Here is an 18978-nt window from a genome sequence, read left to right as displayed (position 1 = left end):
CCTTCTCCATCGTTATCTTGTGTGGTTCAAGTATCTTTCCTTATTGGGACTTGTCATTTCCAGTTGACTAGGAAATTGCTCTTTAGCCAGTGTTTCAAATCTGAGGTGAATGCAGCCTGGGTCGTTTATTCGTGGGCCCACGTATCACGACCTGTGAAGGGAGTATCCTGGAGGTAAGAGTTTTGAAATAGAAAACTCAGCTTCTGCCATACATGGGTTTGAAATCAACATCATGTGCCATTTGCAGCTCACCACACACGGGTGAGGTAAGCGTCCTGTCATCAAATGACCCTTTTTGACGTCCATGGGTGATAAGAGCTCCAAGCACTCCTGGAGTCTAGGCTGAATTTTCCCCACGGGCTTGGGAACTGGCCTCTTCTCAGCACTCGCACTGCTGCCGGCTGGATGACAGCTGATCTGGGACTCCTCAAGGCGGAGTCCTTTCCAGACACAGCCGTCTCCACCCTCAACCGCACTCGTCTCCCTCGCGGCCGGTCTAGGACCACCAGGACCAATTTCGGGGTTCTCCTTCTCCAGTGAGACTCGGCAGAACAGCCTTCAAGAGAATCGGGGGCAGAGGACGAGTAAGAAGTAACCGCTATTGGTAAGACTCATAATAAATGGCAGTATACCCCTGAGACACGACGAGAAGCACCCTGCTTAGCCGCGGAAGCCACAGGGACAGGAGGCCCCCGGCCAACGGCCGGACTCGCCCGCCCCAACTGTCCTCTCGGGTCACAGTCACGTGACCGGGGAGCGGCGCGCGCCGGCTGCGGCGCGGATTGGCCGGCGGCGGAAGCGCGGGGTTTGATGGGAAGGAGTTGGCCGGGCCCATCGCTCTGTCAGTGGCGGCTGCTGCCTGCTCGGGAGGCAGGCTGCGCGGTGGCCGCCGAAGCTGGCAGACGTGGACACAAGCGCCGGGCTTTGCCCGCTTCTTGCAGGTAGAACGCTTAAAATGAAGGCAACTGGGGGTGGCGGGCTCGGCAAAGGGGAAGCGCGCCGAGCCTTTCCCTGGGAGATACACTCCCGGTTCCCCCGCTTGCGTCTCCCAGGCGCCCCCGCCTCATGCCAAGTGGCCTAAGAGCTCTGCGGCGGCGGCTAGTCAAACTCCCGCCGGCCTGCGCGCTAACCAACATCGCCTCCTGCTCCTCTTGATTTACCAGCCAAGTGGCAGGGCTGACTCTGGAGTGCTAGAGACCCCTTCCCCCCACCTATCCCCGCGAAGGGGAGGTGGTTTCCCCGCCTTGTTCTCAGATTCCGGTGTGGGTGTCTGGGTTGAGCTGAGCATCGGCTCTTTGGCCCGCCTCTGTCGAGACGAAGGGTCCGAAGGTTCTACCCTAAGCTAAGCTGTCGCCTTGAGTGTTCTCTGTCTCGTTTTTTTTTTTCTCTGAGTTGTGCGGAGGCGCCACGAATTGGACAGATTGGGAGGGACCGAAAACTGTCAGTGTCATGCTGCTCGGCCCAGCCATGTGGGCGTGGATTGTGTGCTGCTTAGAGAAGCCTCTCTACAACCGTTGTCCTTATTTGAGGGACGGTGGGCGGTGTAAGGCTGGAGGGCAGGGAGAGGTTGCGTAGGTGTCTTGGGCGCAGCAGGAGGAGAAGAGCAAATCTAAACTACATCCATAGTTTATTTCTTGGGGGTGCCTGGGTTGGGCGGAGGCTGCGACTCTGGATCTCGAGGTTATGGGTTTGGGCCCCGCATTGAGTGTGGGGATTACTTAAAAATAAACTATTTAAAGAAAATAGTTTAATTTTTTTAATAGTGGGTATGGGTATTGAGAGTTGTGATTGGTGAACTCAGTTTTGCTGATGGTGCCCTCACAGTAATAAAACTGGTGACTCATTGAATTTTCCATGTTCTGCTTTTTTCCCAGTTGGCTTCTGGTTTGTGTCAATTGTTTTCTCCTTTCTCTCTGGCTTGGGTGTCACCGTTGACAGAAATGACCCTGTTCACAGCAGTGTGTGTGCATCTGAGTGAGCTTGGCTTCAGGCATATGTTCAAACTGGCAGCGAATGCTAATCTCTTGTTCTCAACAGCCCCCATAGTTCCATTTTAGGAGGAAGTTGATTTTGAACACGTTTTTAAAAACAAGAATGGTGCCTTTAAAATTAGAATTTTAGGTTTCTCTGTCATCTACTAAGATCAGTCCAACACTGTTCATAAAGTTACATGGTGATTATATATTAACTTGAGAGAGAATGTAAGAAAAGAAGTCCTATGACTGTCAAACAGGTATGATTTAATATTAGAAACCTTTCCATATTAAATATAGTCATTTCTTGGAAGTTAGTTCAGAATGAACATCAGCTTACCATGAACACCAGAATTAATCAACGTGTAGTAAAGTTACTTTTAGAGGTGTACCTCTTTTCAGTAATTTTATTTTTGAGCAATAAATGTGGTGGTTTGGTATATTTCAGAATTGCCTTTAGCTAGGATATTTGAAAGTTAGAGTTCTAGAACAAATCACTCTTAAGCTTAAACTGAATAGTACAAATAGAGGTACTGTTGATGGTGACTGAATAGTTTCCACTTAGGTTTGGAAGTTGATAAATATAAAAGTTAACTTGCTTTGCTGTTAAAGGCCTGCAAGATTATTTTAATGGAAGAACCTGCAGGATATGTTGTTTTATTTTTTTAATGTTAAAGTAAATGGGAGCAAAACATTTTCAGTTAAAATACAAACTGTAACTTATTTTTCCCATTTTAAAATTATGAAAACAGATACTTTATGAGTTTAGAAAGAAAGGTGTTTGTATGAGGAGTATTGCTTTCTGATAATAGTAATAATAGTGGCTACAGTTTATTATGTGCACACTAGTTGGACACTGTGTCAGGTGATACATAATTTCATTTAATTCATACAATAATTCTGTAAAGTGTAGATATCTTCACCACTCTACAGATGTGGAAACTGAGGTTTAGAGAGTTTAATTTACCTAAGATCACATTGCTAGTATGTGGTTGAGCCATATTTTGAATCCAGATCTTTTTTACTCCTTTATTTTTTTCATTTTATTTAAAAATTTTTTTTGAAATGTTTATTTATTTTTGGGAGAGAGAATGCCAGTGGGGAGAGGCAGAGAGAGGGGGACATAGGATCTCAAGAAGGCTCGATGCTGACAGCAGCAAGCCCAATGTGGGACTCCAACTTACAAACTAAGAGATCATGACCTGAGCCAAAGTTGGTCACTCAATCAACTGAGCCACCCAGGCACCCTTCCATTATTTAAAATAATTAATTACTTAATTATTTTTTGGAGGAGGGGGAGAGGAGCAGAGAGAGAGAGAGAGAGAGGGAGAGGGAGAGGGAGAGGGAGAGAGAGAATCCTAAGCAGGCTCCATGTTCAGTGCAGAGCCCTAGCAGGGGTCGATTCTGTGACCCTGGGATCATGATCTGAGCTGAAATTATGAGTTAGATGCTCAATTTACTGAGCCACGCCCCTACTCCATTATTTTAATATGACTTGAAGTAAGCTGAGAATTTAAGAATGACATGACCCAGGATTTTAAATTCTGACACCCAAACCTGAGTGTGAATATCAGTTAACATTGAACATTCAAAACATTGAAATAATATGGTGGGCATAATTACTTACTGGAAAACACATTAGATGCATCCAGCTCTTAAGGTCATGTCAGGTTCCACTGTGATATCAGAGTGGAAAGAGACTGTACACATTTATGGAAGAGTTCTTGGGGACAAGCCACTTGAGATTGAGCCATCTGTCCACTCAAGGGCAAACATTGATTTATGCTTCTGAAAGAAATGGTAGTTATTTGCTTCCCATGTATTTTCCATTTGTTGGAAGAGATGTATTAGGAAATAGCAATGACCACAGCAGTAAAAACAATTTATATTGAGGAATTATTTATGTGTTAGACACTGCTGTAAATGCTTTAGAATGCATTGTGTCATTCAAGCCGTTCAACATTAAAAAAATTTTTTTTAATGTTTATTTTTGAGAGAGAGAGCGCGTGTGTGCACGCACAAGTTGGGGAGGGGCAGAGAGAGAGGGGGAGACACAGAATTCGAAGCAGGCTCCATGTTCTGAGCTGTCAGCACAGAGCCGGATGTGGTGCTTGAACCCACCAACTGTGAGATTATGACCTGAGCTGAGCCAAAGTTGGTCGCTTAACCGGCTGAGCCACCCAGGTGCCCCAAGCCTTTCAACATTTAAAGAGGGTCCTTAACTATCCCTCTTTTGCAGATGAAGATACTGAGTAACTGAGACATTAAATAGCTTATTTGCCCAAGGTTTCATAGTAAGTAATGGGCTACAGGAATTGGAGTATGGCAAGGAGGGAAAAAGAGTTGGAAAACAAAAGAGGTATGAAACGAAAGCTATAAAGAGTTGATTTACTTAATTTTGTTATGCTTTCATATCTGATGGAAAGTACTACCATTAGTTGTGTATTATAGCAAATCAACTTCTTTTTTGATTTTAATTTTTTTATGTTTTTATTTTATTTTTGAGAGGGAGACAGAGTGTGAGCAGGGGGAGGGGCAGAGAGAGAGACAGAATCTGAAGCAGGATCCAGCCTCTGAGCTGTCAGCACAGAGCCTGATGCAGGGCTTGAACTCACAGACTATGAGATTATGTGAGCTGAGCTGAAGTCCGACGCTTAACCAACTGAGCCACCAAGGTGCCCCATAGTAAATCAGCTTCTTAAACAAATACTGGAATTTGATAGGAAAATTGCTGGAACAATGAGGGTTGACTCATTCTTTGATTATGACCCTGAAAGCATGGATATGACATTTAATGACTATTTACCATAATGTTGTTTTCGAGGACAAATTCTAAAGCAGAATACTCTGCTTCAGAAATCTCATAGTTTATTTCATTAACACCATAACAGTTCTCCAAGCAAATAATTGATATTAATTGCAACATTATGCATATATTTCATATTATGCTTACTTAAAAAGTGATATTCAGTAAAAAAGTAAAAGCAGTGCTTGCAGACTCCTAGTATCAGTTCTGCCCCTAACTAGAGCTAGCTGCCAAAATGATTTGGCAAATCATTTAGCTTCTCTTCCATGCAGATTTAAACATTCAGATTTAATCAGATGTGGGCTACATGATCCACTGTACCAACACTGTCTCTTGTGTTTATAACTTACTTTCCACTTCAGTAGCTCTGTTTACCAGCTATTTGAGAATGTCAGAGGTGCTTTCATATATTTTATGTATAAATATTCCAATCTAATTTATATAAAGCAGACTTTATTTCTGATTTCGTGTTACTGGAAATAACTAGTTTCTTCATAAAAAGCCAAAACTAAAATGCTGTGTCTGGCTCTGCTACTTAGTATTTTTGGGACCAAATTACTTTACTTCCCTAGCCTCAGTTTCCAACATTTGTAAAATGGGATGATAGTAGTATCTAAATAATAAAAGTCATGTAAGGCGTTTGTTTTAGGGTTTCCTAGAGAAATAGCAGTACTTACCAAATATTTAACTGGTATCTTTATTGTTGTCATTACTTTTTTTTTCAATGTTATTTTAAAGAATTATTTATTTTTAAGTAAACCCTACCCCCAACATGGGGCTCAAACTCATGACCCCAAGATCAGGAGTCCCATGCTCTACCAACTGAGCCAGCAGACACCCCTGTGATTACTTTTAAGTATTAAAAATCCTGACTTGTGATGACTACAAACTTAACTTGGAGGCATATAATTGTTAGAAACCAAAACGTGTAGATCAGTTGTGTGCAAAACACTGTGCTTGACAGCATACAATTAATTCCCGAATAGTAGAGAATTACTATATACTTTGAAAATACCAAGTTAAGTGGCTCATGTAAATCCACCCCCACCCCGTCACCTTTCTTAGTATTTTTAGCATCTTCAGAAGGTTTTGAGATCTATTTAATGTTTTAACTGAGAAATTTATACTTTTATTCATTAAAGTTCCAGGATTTCCTAAAACTGCACTTTAGAAATTTGAATACTTAGTTAATATTGAAGGATTAATAATATTTAGGTTGCAACTTAAATGTGGCGGATAACATTCATTATATTTATAAACACCAGAAAATTTCAGGACAGATTATTGGTATATCTGGTACTAAAAATTGCTTTGTAAGTGAAAGTATTTCATAATTAGGCTCTTTGTTACTTCTCTACCCAAGAAAGTCCAAGATGGGTATGCCTTATGCTAATTGCAGCCTATAAATAGTGTCGCAGAGTGAATGCATTTACTTGGTACTGGTATTATTTTGTGATTACATTAATGGTTTTAAAAAATGTAAGAATTATGGCCTAACTTTTTTTGTGTGTGGAAATGAAGTAGTTTTATACATTGGCAGTATATAACTACACCTGGTAAAAGTGTGTAAATTTGAAAGTATGTTTTTACTCTTTCAACTTAAAAGAGTAAAAACTTATATAATTATTGACTGGTAAATTGATTTAGAACCTAAGATTGCTGATACAGTTTTATCCATATGGCAATATTATAATACATTTGAGAATACTAGAAAAATGACTGAAATAAAGATATTAGATATACACTAACTGACATGAAGGTCAACTGACTTGAGGGACTTAGACCCAGTTTCAGAGAGAAATGTTTATTTGGGTGTTGGAACAGTAGTGAACAGACCAGAAGTCTGAAGTTAGAGTGGTTTTGAATCATGTGTCTTCTGAGCTATTGGGAAAATTGCTGAATGTCTTTTCACTTAATTTTCTTATCTGTAAAATGGTAGTAAGGAAGGCTATCCTGTGAAAAGTGGTGGTATAGTAAGTCTAGTTTACAGAAAATAAAATTAAAGCTCCAGAAGCAATAAATGATTTGCTCAAGGTCACAGGTAGTTTTGTAATCCTTATTTTCTTATTCAAAATCCAGTTGGCTTTCTGTTATTACTTGTAAAATAATGTTATGCTAAACATTGTAAAATGCTAATTCCAAATAACTAGTTTAGTTGGTAGATAGCTGAATGATAGAGATATTGTATTTAAGCGTGTGGAATGAAAGTAGTTTAATAAAACTTTTCTTACAACATTAGGGGATCTACTGTAAACAACAGCAAATTGCAAAGTAGTATGAATATACGCTGCTAAAATGTGCCATTTAAAATCCTTTTCAGCTTATTTTTACTTTTAAATATGTCCTGATTTGGAGGAAGGGATTTCTTGAAGGGTAGACTATCCCAAGGCTCTCTAAATTAAAATTCCACATAAGTGGAGTTCAGAGAAATTAGTATTGTATGTTATTTTTTGGCAGTATTGCAACATCTATATTTTATAGTGGGTATGCTGTGTGTTTAACCTAAAAATTTTAAATACTTGCTTTTTTTCTAGCTGTGAATTCCTTTGGACAATTGATGATATTTATCATTGTGCCCAGTTTCTAAAAATAAAAGATGGGTGGATTATTTTCTCGATGGAAGGTAAGTTATTTTTCTTTATGGCCAGTTCTTAGTCTAATATAAAGTGTCACATAAACCTATTTGTAAAAGTCTCCTTTGTAGTATAGGCTTGAGTAAAGCTTGATATTGTCCCTAATTCTATTTAATTTTCTTCCTTTTCTTATGAATTAGAAGAATTATAATTCTTATGAATTATATTTGGACTTTAATAGTTCTGCTTGCCATGTAGGTATGTAATGCCTCTGTTTAAAATAATTGTTTCACTTTGACTTATGAATTATTTTTGTTTATTCATTCATGTGAAAATAGCTATCTTTTCTAGCTTTTTTCCCTTATATTGCCTACATTTCAATCTTATTTGAAAAATAGTTGAAACTATTATTATTGTTGAAATGGTTGAAATTATAGTTGTATGCTATACAATACCTGATTTTACAGGCTATCTCTTTTTGCTTAAAGCTTGTCATAAATATTTGCTGAAGTTATACTAGATATACTTTTAGGAATTAGAGGCTTAAAACAAAATTTGAAATGTAGTTTGATGTTATTGGTTAAGGCTTTAGAGGAAGTATCTCCAATTTAGTACTGTAAAATATAAAATATATTAATATATGCTCTTTTCTAATATGAGAGGAGATAATGTAATCTCAGACAAACTACTTTGCTTATTTTTAATTCCTTTTTAGTATAATAATGGAGCCTAGAAATGCTTGGTATACTAGTTTTTGGACTGTTACTGGAACTGCTTTGTTTTGGTATTCCATGGACTCCTTGCTCTTTCCTTTAAAACTCTGTTACAGTTCTGCTTGAGGATCAAATTTGCCTATTTTTTCTTTGTCGTTGTTAGGTTGAATCATATGAAATTACCAATATTCAACAGTTTTGACTTACATAAAAAGCAATTTCATATGGTTCAACCTAATGTTAACAACTCTTATGGGAACTGCAATGAATTGATATTCATTATCCTCCTATATTACTGAGTACATAATTGGTAAATGGTTTCACAAGTGTTGTATGAGACATTTTGGCTGGTTTTTATTCGGGGTGTATAAAAAATATTTTTAACAAACAAGCTCTGCTATAATGAAGTATTCTTAGGTGCCTTTTTAAAATCTAATCTTCAGAAACGTAGGAATTCAGAATGAAGGTAGCCTATTGATTTTGACTTCCAGAGTCCTAAATGAACTTTTAGCAATAGTAAATCAGACCATCTTTAATCTTGAGTTTTTTAATGTAGGAGTTCTTTTGAATAATCATGTCTAAGAAAATTTTTCTTGGAGGAGAATTTCTTTTTCTCTATAAAAGTGTGTTCTGGGATTAAGACTGGTAAAAAATGAACTGTCAGAGTTGAAAGTACTCAGGCTAAAAAGTCAAGTAGGAAAATGCTTGTTTCTTTAATCTTACGTAGTTCTCTTTATAATTTTTATTTAAATCTAAATGTTATTAATAAATAGGAGTGTACATTGTTTAACAATATTTGAAAAAGCTTAATTTTGAATTAAAATGTTCTTTTGTGATTTTATAAATCAAAATGTATCTAAGTTTGCAATAACAAGTTTTAATGTCTCATCTGTTTTTATAACAGACAAAACCGTCAACTGTAGAAGTTCTGGAAAATATAGATAAGGTATGTTTTTTAGCTTTGGGGTGTTTTAATTCATTTTAGGTATTACATAAATATTATTATAGTATATATGTAGTATTTTGGAGACTGGATCTGGTTTGGGAATTAGAGATGATATAGAGTAAGCCTGAAGACTTTAATGTTACATTATTTCAAAAAAATTCAGAGTGAATCAGTGACTTAAGAAGCCTGTGTCAATAGAACCTGTTAGAATGGAATTAGATGCATAGCATGGCATAACAGATAGGATAAAGTAGATTATAAGATGGTCTGCAACAATTTTTATCAGTACACAAACTTCACAGCTTTTTTTACTTTCTATTATCAAAAATGGTTATTCCTTAGGAATATTAAGAGTGATGAATAGATTGAAAGAATCTAGTGTGGGTCACTGTTTTAATTTTTATTAATTCCTTTTTTTTTAAATTTCATTTATTTATTTTGAGAGAGACAGAGACAGCCCAGGTGGGCGAAGGGCAGAGAGAAAGGGAGACAGAGAATCCCAAGCAGGCTCCACACTGTCATCACGGAGCCTGACATGGAGCTTGAACTCACGAAACTGTGAGATCATGACTTGAGCCGAAACCAAGAGTCAGATCCTTAACCAGCTGAGCCACCCAGGCACCCCAGTTTTTATTCATTCTTTCTTTATATAGCCAGATTTTTTTAGACCTTATAAAAGGAGAATTATTACTTGTTTAGTTTAATAAATAACTATTTATTGATGTCAATTTCATGCTTGATCTTTGCTAATTTGGTAGGTTAAAAACAGTATCTTAATTTTGCATTTAAGAGTAACTTGTCAGAATAGGCATTTCATGTTTTTAGCCTCATTTAAAATTTTCTTTTTCATATGTTCTATTTAAAAATATTAAGGTATTATATTTCATTGACTTTTAAGAATTATTTCTTTATAACCTCTCTATACTGTTAAAATTTTTTGTTAACATTTTGATTTCTTTATGAAATTTGAGATTCGCTTCAATAATATAGAATAATTCTCTCTTAACAGGAAATTCAAGCATTGGAAGAATTTAGGGAAAAAAATCAGAGATTACAAAAATTATGGGTTGGAAGATTAATTCTCTACTCTTCAATTCTCTATCTGTTTACATGTTTAATTGTATACTTGTGGTATCTTCCTGATGAATTTACAGCAAGACTTGCCATGACACTTCCGTTTTTTGCTTTCCCATTGATGTAAGTAAATTCTTCTTTTAGTTGACTTTTCCTCTTTTTGACCAGATGGTTTAATATATTAAGTCTCTCTTTAGTATGAAGTAATAATGTCTCAGTTTGAGTAAATTTGTTTGTTTTTCATTTTGAAAAGTATTTCTTTAAAAAAGTAAACCAACTGTTTAAAACCTTGATTTACAATTCAGCATATCTGAGGAATCTAACTCAGTGACATTAGTAATAATGACTCTAGGTGGGAATCTTTTGTGATTCTCTAATAGATGATCATGCTTCCCTAGGGTCATAGGGCATAGAGTGGACATCTCAGATTGTGGGTAGTGGTAAGTGAGGGAGGGTTTGTAAAATAAAAAGAACAACTGACCCAGTAATTCCGAATATATTCCATTCATCCTCTCTCTCTTCCCCTGTCTTAGTCACTGCTATAAAGCAATTGACCCTTATTATAGAAATATTTTATAATATAGGCCTTTACTGAAAGTGTGTAATGATTGAATTTTGAGACAATTGAATAAAAAATTGGTACCAATTCTTGGTATTTATGGGTACCAATTTTGTAGGTATTAGATTATAATGGTGTATGGTATACAAAAATACAAAACCTTTGACTATAGATTTTAGACTGCATATATCAATTAGTAAGTATGATGAATATCCTAAAGAGAAGTGTCACATGCTATGGAAACACTTAACAGAGACCCTAACCCAGTCTGGGATGGAGATGGGGGTCAGGGAAGAGCCTTTGTATTCATTTTCTATTGTTGCCACCAATTTAGCAGCTTAGAGCAACACCCATCTATTGTATCACAGTTTGTGTAGATCCAGGTGGCTTGACTGGGTTCTCTGCTTAGAGTCTTGCAGGCCTAAATCAAACTAATCAATCAGCTGGACCGGGATCTTATTTGGAGTCTCTGTGGGGAGAATCTTCAAGGTCTAGTCAGGTTGTTTGCTGACCTGTGCTGTATCTCTCTGACTTCCAATTCTGCCCTCAACTCAGAGAAAGCTTTGTCTTTAAGGGTTTAACTGATTATATTAGACCCACCAGGATAATCCAGGATAATCTCCCTTGCTTAAAATCTGAGTAATACTTAATTATATTTGCAAAGTCCCTTCACAGCAGTACCTAGATTACTGTTTGATTGTATAACTGGAGGATGGAAATCTTGGGGAGGGAGAGAGATAGTTTTAGAACTCTGCTTACCATAGCCTCCCTGCAAAGTGATCTTTGAGTTTGAGATGCAAAGAATGATTATGTGTATTAAGGGTGGTGTGACAAGGGAGTGGATAGTCTGTTAGGGAGAAGGAACAGCATATATAAAGGCCCTGAGGTGGATAGACCGTGGAAGGTTTAAAGAATTGAAAGAAGGCCAAAGACTGGATTATAGGGAAAGTCTGGATAGTTAGGCAAGGGATATTTCTTAAGGGTTTCATAGGCCATGATAATGACTTTAGGACTTAATCTAGGAGTGATAGGAAGTCATTGAAGATTTTTAAGAAGGGATATGGATAAGGGAAAATCTTTATAGGAAGAGAACAGAAAATACAAAGGCTGTGTAATGGAAGAGAGCATGACTTATTTGAGGGTCTGTGATGGAGAGAGTGATAGGAAGTATGCTTGCAGAATCAGATAGGTTCTGGATCATGGGAGGGTCCTGGTGCTAGGAATTTGAATTTCATTTTGGGTGAAATGGGAAGCTTGTAAAGGTTTTAGTGGAAGAATGGCATGATGAGATTTAAGTTAAGAGGCTCATGTGTGCTGCCTGTGGAGATTGAGTAGAGGAGGACAAGGATAGAAACAGATCAGCTAGGGTGCTGTTATAGGAGTTTAATCTAAAAATCCATCTGGATTGGGACATCCCAGTGGCAGTGGAGATGAATAGATGACTTAGCAGTGTTTCAGAAGTAAAACTGAGACAACTTGATGGGAGGAAATGGAAGGTAATGGAAAAGGAGGAGTCGGTGATATTTAGGTTTTTTGGTGGGTGTAGGATCTCTTTCTTTGGGACTGCTGTAGTAAAAAAAAATTTGTTTAGTCTGTAGTGCAGGACATAATTTCAAATTGGAACTCCGGGAGATCATAAAATTTTAGCTTTTATATGTAGATAAAAGAATAAAAAATTGAGTGCATGCATATTATGAAATAACATCTCTGCCATTTTCTTTATTTTCTTTCTCTTTTGAAGTCTTTTGGAATGCTTCTTATCCCAGGTATAGTAGTGGATTTTATAATGCTGAGCCCCCTTCCCTCGTTCCTTTCTAGTTTTTCATTAAAAGAGGGGAGAAAAGAAATTTAGAAAGGGAATAGATGTGATGTTTACTTGATTGAAACATCTTTAAAAAACTTTAAAAAACTCACTTGAGGGCCACCTGGGTGGTGGCCACCCGGTTGGTGAGTTCTTGCCCTGAATGGGGCTCCGTACTGATATTGTGGAGCCTGATTGGGATTCTCTTTCCCTCCCTCCCTCTCTCTCTCTCTTTCTCTCTCTCTCTGTCTCTCCTTCTCCCTCTCTCCCTCCCTCTCTGTCTCCCTCCCCCCCCCCCGCCCTTGCATATGTGCACAGGCTCTCCCTCTCTCAAAAATATATAAATAAACTTAACACCCCCCCCCCAAACCCACTTCACTTGACATCCATTATTATATAAAAATAGATTTTTTTTTAATTATGAAAGATTTGTATCTAGTTGCAAAAGAATGACAGGGAACTTTACTGTGCTAATTCTAATGGCCGTTCACAAATTGTGATCTACTGGATCTGCTACTATGCTGCAGAAGACTTTTTTTTTTTTTGGCAAATAAATCATATACTAATTGTTCATAAAAGTAGAAAAACTTAATTTCTTTAAAAATGTTTATTTCTTCAGTTTGATCTTTCTACTCTTTTGAGTATGAGGCTCTATTGTCCTTACTGTGTCCTTCTGCCTGTTCTGCATCACCTGCATCTAGTATTTCTTGGTTTGTTAAGCTTCAGAGCCATTTCTCACTTTGTCTCATTCACATCTGTGACCTGGTTCTCAACTGCTGCAGCTTCTGTTTCACTGAGCTCTTCACTCTTGGAAGCATAGACCAGTTATCAAACAAAGAATAGAATTGTCCTTCTGATTGATGGCAATCAAAAAAGCATGAAATAAAATACAACAACGTGAAAGTGGATGCTGTGGTATAAAGAGAGAAGACTTACCACGGGACATTTTCTTTCATGTGAGCTATTGCCTGAGCTTATTCCTGGACCGTTTTCCTTTGGAAACAAAAGTTTTGAGGTCTGGACCAGGGTTTACTTAAAGAAATGGAAGCAGAATTAGTAATAAAATGTATTGTTTTACTTATCACAGTCTACACTGATTATAAAGCTTAGCAATCTACCTAATATTGCAAAAAGTGACTCACTTCTGCATTCCAAATTTCCCAAATGCTTTTACTGGACAGAACGGTCATGGATTCAGGAATGAGCATATATTGCATAATCATAACTACCTTAAAGTTATCTTTTATGATAGAATGTCAATACTCTGTATAAGATGCTTTGATGTTTTATTATATCTTCTTTTCAGGATGTAATGGGGAGGAGCTTGGGATGATTCCCAACCTATTATTTTTCTGCTTTTCAGATTCAATAGTATATTTATATCCCTAATCTTTTCAACTATTACTGAAACAAATTATAATCTAAATGCTGAATTTGTTTCATTGGAGTCATTATGGCTATCGTCCAATATGAGGGAAGGTTTAGATTGCAGTTTAAATTTTATATTTCTTGCTTATGCTGGCAGATATGCATTACCTTGGGAATTGGTTCATTTTCTAAGAGTGAACAGCCATTAAACTTTGTCTCTATCCTTAACTAACTCTATAGGCAGTTTTAGACTTTTATTCCTAGATACCTTATTCTTCCAGATTATAACTTTCTAGAAATTTCATTCTCTGTAAGATCATTTCAGAGGCTTATTAGCATAAAACTTGACCTTCCCAGAGGATTTAGCCATATTTTATTCCTCCCTCCCCCTTCCCTCCCTGTTTCTTTTCTTTTCTTTTCCTTTTTTCTTTCTTTCTTTCTTTCTTTCTTTCTTTCTTTCTTTCTTTCTTTCTTTCTTTCTTTCTTTCTTTCTTTCTTTCTTTCTTTTCTTGGAGAGTGTGCACCTGCATGAGTTGGGAAGTGGGCGGGAGGGTGGGGGAGAGAGAAAGAATTTCAAGCAGGCTCTTCTGCTCAACATGGAGCCCAACGTAGAGCTTGATCCCACAACCCTGGGATCATGACCTGAGCTGAAATCAAGAGTTGGACACTCAAGGAGGAAAAAAAAAAAAGTTGGGTGCTCAATTGACTGAGCCACCCAGGAGCCCCAGCTATATTTTCCTTCTGTTTTTGTTTGTTTGTTTGTTTTTAATTCCTCTTAAAATGGAGCTATGGGGGAAAAAAGTTAAGCAAAGGACCTGAAGAAGGTGGTCTTGTCCCTATTTTTTATGTTTTTTTTTTTTCCTACTTAAATCTAAAGTCATTTGAGGATAGGACTTTGATCTTAATACAGTTTTTAACACCTTCTTCTCACTCCCCCTCCTTTCTCACCCCCTCCTCCCAACTCTGATAAAAGATACTTCCTCAATCCAGCAGGAGGGTTGGCAAGCATAATTTATAGCCTTAGAAAAAAAATTTTTTTAACATTTATTCATTTTTGAGAGAGAGAGAGAGAGACAGTGTGAGTGGGGGAGGGGCAGAGAGAGAGAGAAGGAGACAGAATCCAAAGCAGGCTCTAGGCTCTGAGCTGTCAGCACATAGCCAGATGTGGGGCTCCAACTCATGAACCCTGAGATCATGACCTGAGCTGAAGTCGTCCCAACTGAGCCAGCCTGGTGCTCCATAATTTGTAGCCTTTTGAGGAAAGTTTAACATTTCTTTCATGGTGATCTTATGAGAATACAAAGTATCTCTATACTTTGGAATCAACTATAGTTGGCTCTTAAAGGAGAAGGTTTCTGTGAACATCTGTTGATATTTACTCAAGGATAGTCTTTACTAGGAGGTTTTGGTAGGTAAGAAATCATTTTGCAAGCATCCCTTTTGCAATTGATAGATATTTGAATATTGATAGTTATTCACTTGGTAGATTTTTGTATTTAAAGAATTATGTACAGAGACATAATTAAGAGATCTTACTCTTTAATGGGAAGATTTAGTATTGTTATGAGATCAGTTGTCCCTAAATTAATCTAAAAATGTGTGATCACATTAAAAATACCAACAGTACTTTATTTTTTTTATTTTTTTTTAACGTTTATTTATTTATTTTTTTTTTAAATTTTTTTTTCAACGTTTTTATTTATTTTTGGGACAGAGAGAGACAGAGCATGAACGGGGGAGGGGCAGAGAGAGAGGCAGACACAGAATCGGAAACAGGCTCCAGGCTCTGAGCCATCAGCCCAGAGCCCGACACAGGGCTCGAACTCCCGGACCGCGAGATCGTGACCTGGCTGAAGTCGGAGGCTTAACTGACTGCGCCACCCAGGCGCCCCTTAACGTTTATTTTTAAAAAAAAAATTTTTTTTTTCAACGTTTATTTATTTTTTGGGACAGAGAGAGACAGAGCATGAACGGGGGAGGGGCAGAGAGAGAGGGAGACACAGAATCGGAAACAGGCTCCAGGCTCCGAACCATCAGCCCAGAGCCGGACGCAGGGCTCGAACTCACAGACCACGAGATCGTGACCTGGCTGAAGTCGGACGCTTAACCGACTGCGCCACCCAGGCGCCCCTTTAACGTTTATTTTTGAGACAGAGAGAGACAGAGCATGAACGGGGGAGGGTCAGAGAGAGGGAGACACAGAATCTGAAACAGGCTCCAGGCTCTGAGCTGTCAGCACAGAGCCCAACGCGGGGCTCGAACTCATGGACCGCGAGATAATGACCTGAGCCAAAGTCGGCTGCTCAACCGACTGAGCCACCCAGGCGCCCCACCAACAGTACTTTAAAGGTCTTGGCACACTCATTCCATACTTTTGAATGGAAAAATAAACACATAGAATAGTCCTGATAATTCTAAAAAAGGAGAGGAATGAGAAGCAGAGGTCTACCAGGCATCAGATGTATTATAAAACTTCATTGATTAAAGGTTTGCTATAGTGTATAAATAAATAGTATATACATTAATTAAAAGTTTTTACTTATTTTTAAAGTTTTTTAAATTATTTATTTATTTTTATTTTAGAGAGAGAGCACTAGCAGCGGAGAGGGGCAGAGTGAGAGAGAGAGAGAGAAAGTGTGCAAGCAGGTCCCATGCATCCTTTACCCAGACTTCCCCAGTGGTAACATCTTGTATGAGTACAGTAAAATATCACAACCAGGAAACTGACATTGATTCAATTCACAGAGCCTATCAGATTTTGCCAGTTTTACATGCACTCTTTTGTGTGTGTTTTACATTTCTATGTAGTTTTATCATGTGTAGCTTCATGTCCCTGCCCCACAATTCAGATCCAGAATGGTTCTAAAACCACAAAGCTGGGAGCACTTGGCTGGCTCAATTGGTGGAGCATGTGGCTGTTGATCTCAGGGTTGTGAGTTCGAGCCCCATGTTGGGTGTAGAGATTACTTAAATAAATAAATTGAAAAAAAAAACCAAGACCATGAGGCTCCTTTTTGCTACCCCTTTGTAGTCATACCAACTCTCCTCTACCTGCCTCCTTCTTAATCCTTGCCACCCCCTAATCTGTGTTATATCTCTATAATTTTGTTATTTCAAGAATTATAAAATGAGATCATGTAGCATATAACCTTTTGAAACTGGCCTTTTTCTTTTTTATCTAGCATATTCTTGAGATCCATTCAAGATGTTAAGTGTATCAATGGTTTCTTTTTTATTGTTGAGTTGTATTCCATGGTAATGACATACCACGGTTGTTTATCCATACACTTGTTGAGGGACATTTGGGTAGCTTCCAGTTTTTTGCTATTACAAGTAAAGCTTCTATGAACATTTGTATATAGGCATTAGAACATAAGTTTTCATTTCTTTGGGGTATATGTCCAAGAGTGTAATTTCTGAGGCATATGGTAAATACATGTTTAGTTTTATAAGAAACTGATAAATGTTTTTTCAGAGGAGATGTACCATTTTACATTTCCACTGGTTACATATAAATGATCTAGTTTCGGGTGATAGGGATTGAGGAGGGAACTTGTTGGGATGAGCACTAGGTGTTGTATGTAAGCCAATTGGACAATAAATTATATTAAAAAATGATCTAGTTTCTCTGCATCTTTGCCAGCATTTCATATTTCACTATTTTCTATTCTGATCATTCTGATGGGTACATAGTGATATTTCATTGTGGTTTTAATTCACATTTCACCAATGGCTAATGATGTCAAACTTCTTTTCATGTGTTTACTTGCCATTCATATCTCCTTTTCTGTGAAATATCTGTTCATGTCTTCTATTTTTCTGATTGGATTATTAGTCTTTTTGCTGTTGAGTTCTGAGAATTCTTTATTTTTTTTTAATGTTTATTCATTTTTGAGGAACAGAGAGAGAGAGAGCGCGCGCGCGCGAGCAAGCACATGCATGGGGGAGGGGCATAGAAAGAAAAGGAGACACAGGAGCCAAAGCAGGCCCTAGGCTCTGAGCTGTCAGCACAGAGCTGGATGCGGGGCTCGAACCAGGCTCATGAACCGCGAGATCTTGACCTGAGTTGAAGTCCGACGCCTAACTGACTGAGCCACCCAGGCACCCCGAGAATTCTTTATATATTGTAGATATAAGTTATTTGTTGGACATATGGTTTGCAAATATTTTTTCCCAGTCTGTAGTTTGTCTTTTTGTTCTCTTAATAGGGTTTTTGCAGAGTAAAATTTATTAATTTTTCTTTTTATGGGTTGTGCTTTTGTTATCAAGAACCCTTCCCTGGCTATAGATTCTGAAGATTTTCTTATTTATTTTTTTTCTATGTTTTTTTTCTTCTAACATTTCACATTTAAGTTCATAAGTCATTTTGAGTTAATTTTTATATGAGGTGTGAGGTTCATGTTGAGATTCTTTTCTTCTTTCTTTCATTTTGCACATGGGTGCTCAGTTGCTCTAGCCCCTTTTTGTTGGAAAGGAATTGCTTCATATTTAACACTATGAAATGATCTTTTTCTGGTTTAAGCCTTTTTTGGGGGGGTCTTGAATTCAACCTTGTGGGGTATTAAGATACAACTCTTGTATTGTTTGTATTTGCCTAGTATACTTTTGCTTTGTTTTATTATCTTCAGCTTTCAAAAACTCTTAATTTTCGATTTTAGTTTATGTTATGGAGTTGGGTTTTGTTTTTATGCTCCAGTCTGAAAGTCTTTTGCTCTGGTGAGTTTAGCTCATTTACATTTATTAAGAGGAAAGATGTTGGCCTAGGTTTTGAAACATAACTTTGTATTTTGCTTTTGTGTTTTTTTTTAACTTAAAAATAAATTTCTAACTATGTGGTATGTTTATTTTTGCCCAGTTATTTGTAGAAGGTTGTATGAGTATGGGGGCATGTCCTCCTACATTCCAGGCTATCTAGAATTTTCGTTACGATCCAGGATTTAATGTGCTAATTTGCTCAGCTTTTATTTTTCCCAGCCAATAGGGTTAGGCAACTGTATATTTTTTCCTAATACAAAACTTCTTTTCTACCCTGCTGCCATAGAAACAAAGTTCTTTGTAAACAGGGCACTTCTAATTTTTTTTTTTCTTTTAACATTTATTCATTTTTGAGAGACACAGTGTGAGCAGTGGAGGGACAGAGAGAGAGGAAGACACAGAATCTGAAG

The 18978-nt window shown here is 37.6% G+C and overlaps 1 protein-coding gene across 4 annotated transcripts in view; it reads left to right on the top strand.

The window, feature by feature from the left end:
- The first annotated feature begins 356 nt into the window (after positions 1-356).
- The window catches only part of LNPK (lunapark, ER junction formation factor), a 74318-nt gene continuing 55696 nt past the window's right edge, over positions 357-18978 (top strand). Inside the window, exons 1-5 of one of the 4 annotated variants that reach the window (XM_043577108.1) lie at positions 796-941; positions 7314-7406; position 8557; positions 8970-9011; positions 10021-10208. In XM_043577108.1, coding sequence (XP_043433043.1) covers positions 811-941; positions 7314-7406; position 8557; positions 8970-9011; positions 10021-10208 — 455 coding nt within the window. In that variant the 5' untranslated portion in view covers positions 796-810. Of the gene's footprint in view, positions 605-795; positions 942-7313; positions 7407-8556; positions 8558-8969; positions 9012-10020; positions 10209-18978 lie in introns of those variants that run through there. The other 3 variants (XM_043577106.1, XM_043577105.1, XM_043577107.1) reach the window with 3 other exon arrangements.

Source organism: Prionailurus bengalensis, chromosome C1, assembly GCF_016509475.1.
Source record: "Prionailurus bengalensis isolate Pbe53 chromosome C1, Fcat_Pben_1.1_paternal_pri, whole genome shotgun sequence".
NCBI classification, from domain to species: domain Eukaryota; kingdom Metazoa; phylum Chordata; class Mammalia; order Carnivora; family Felidae; genus Prionailurus; species Prionailurus bengalensis.
This window is presented reverse-complemented; position numbering and strand designations above follow the sequence as displayed.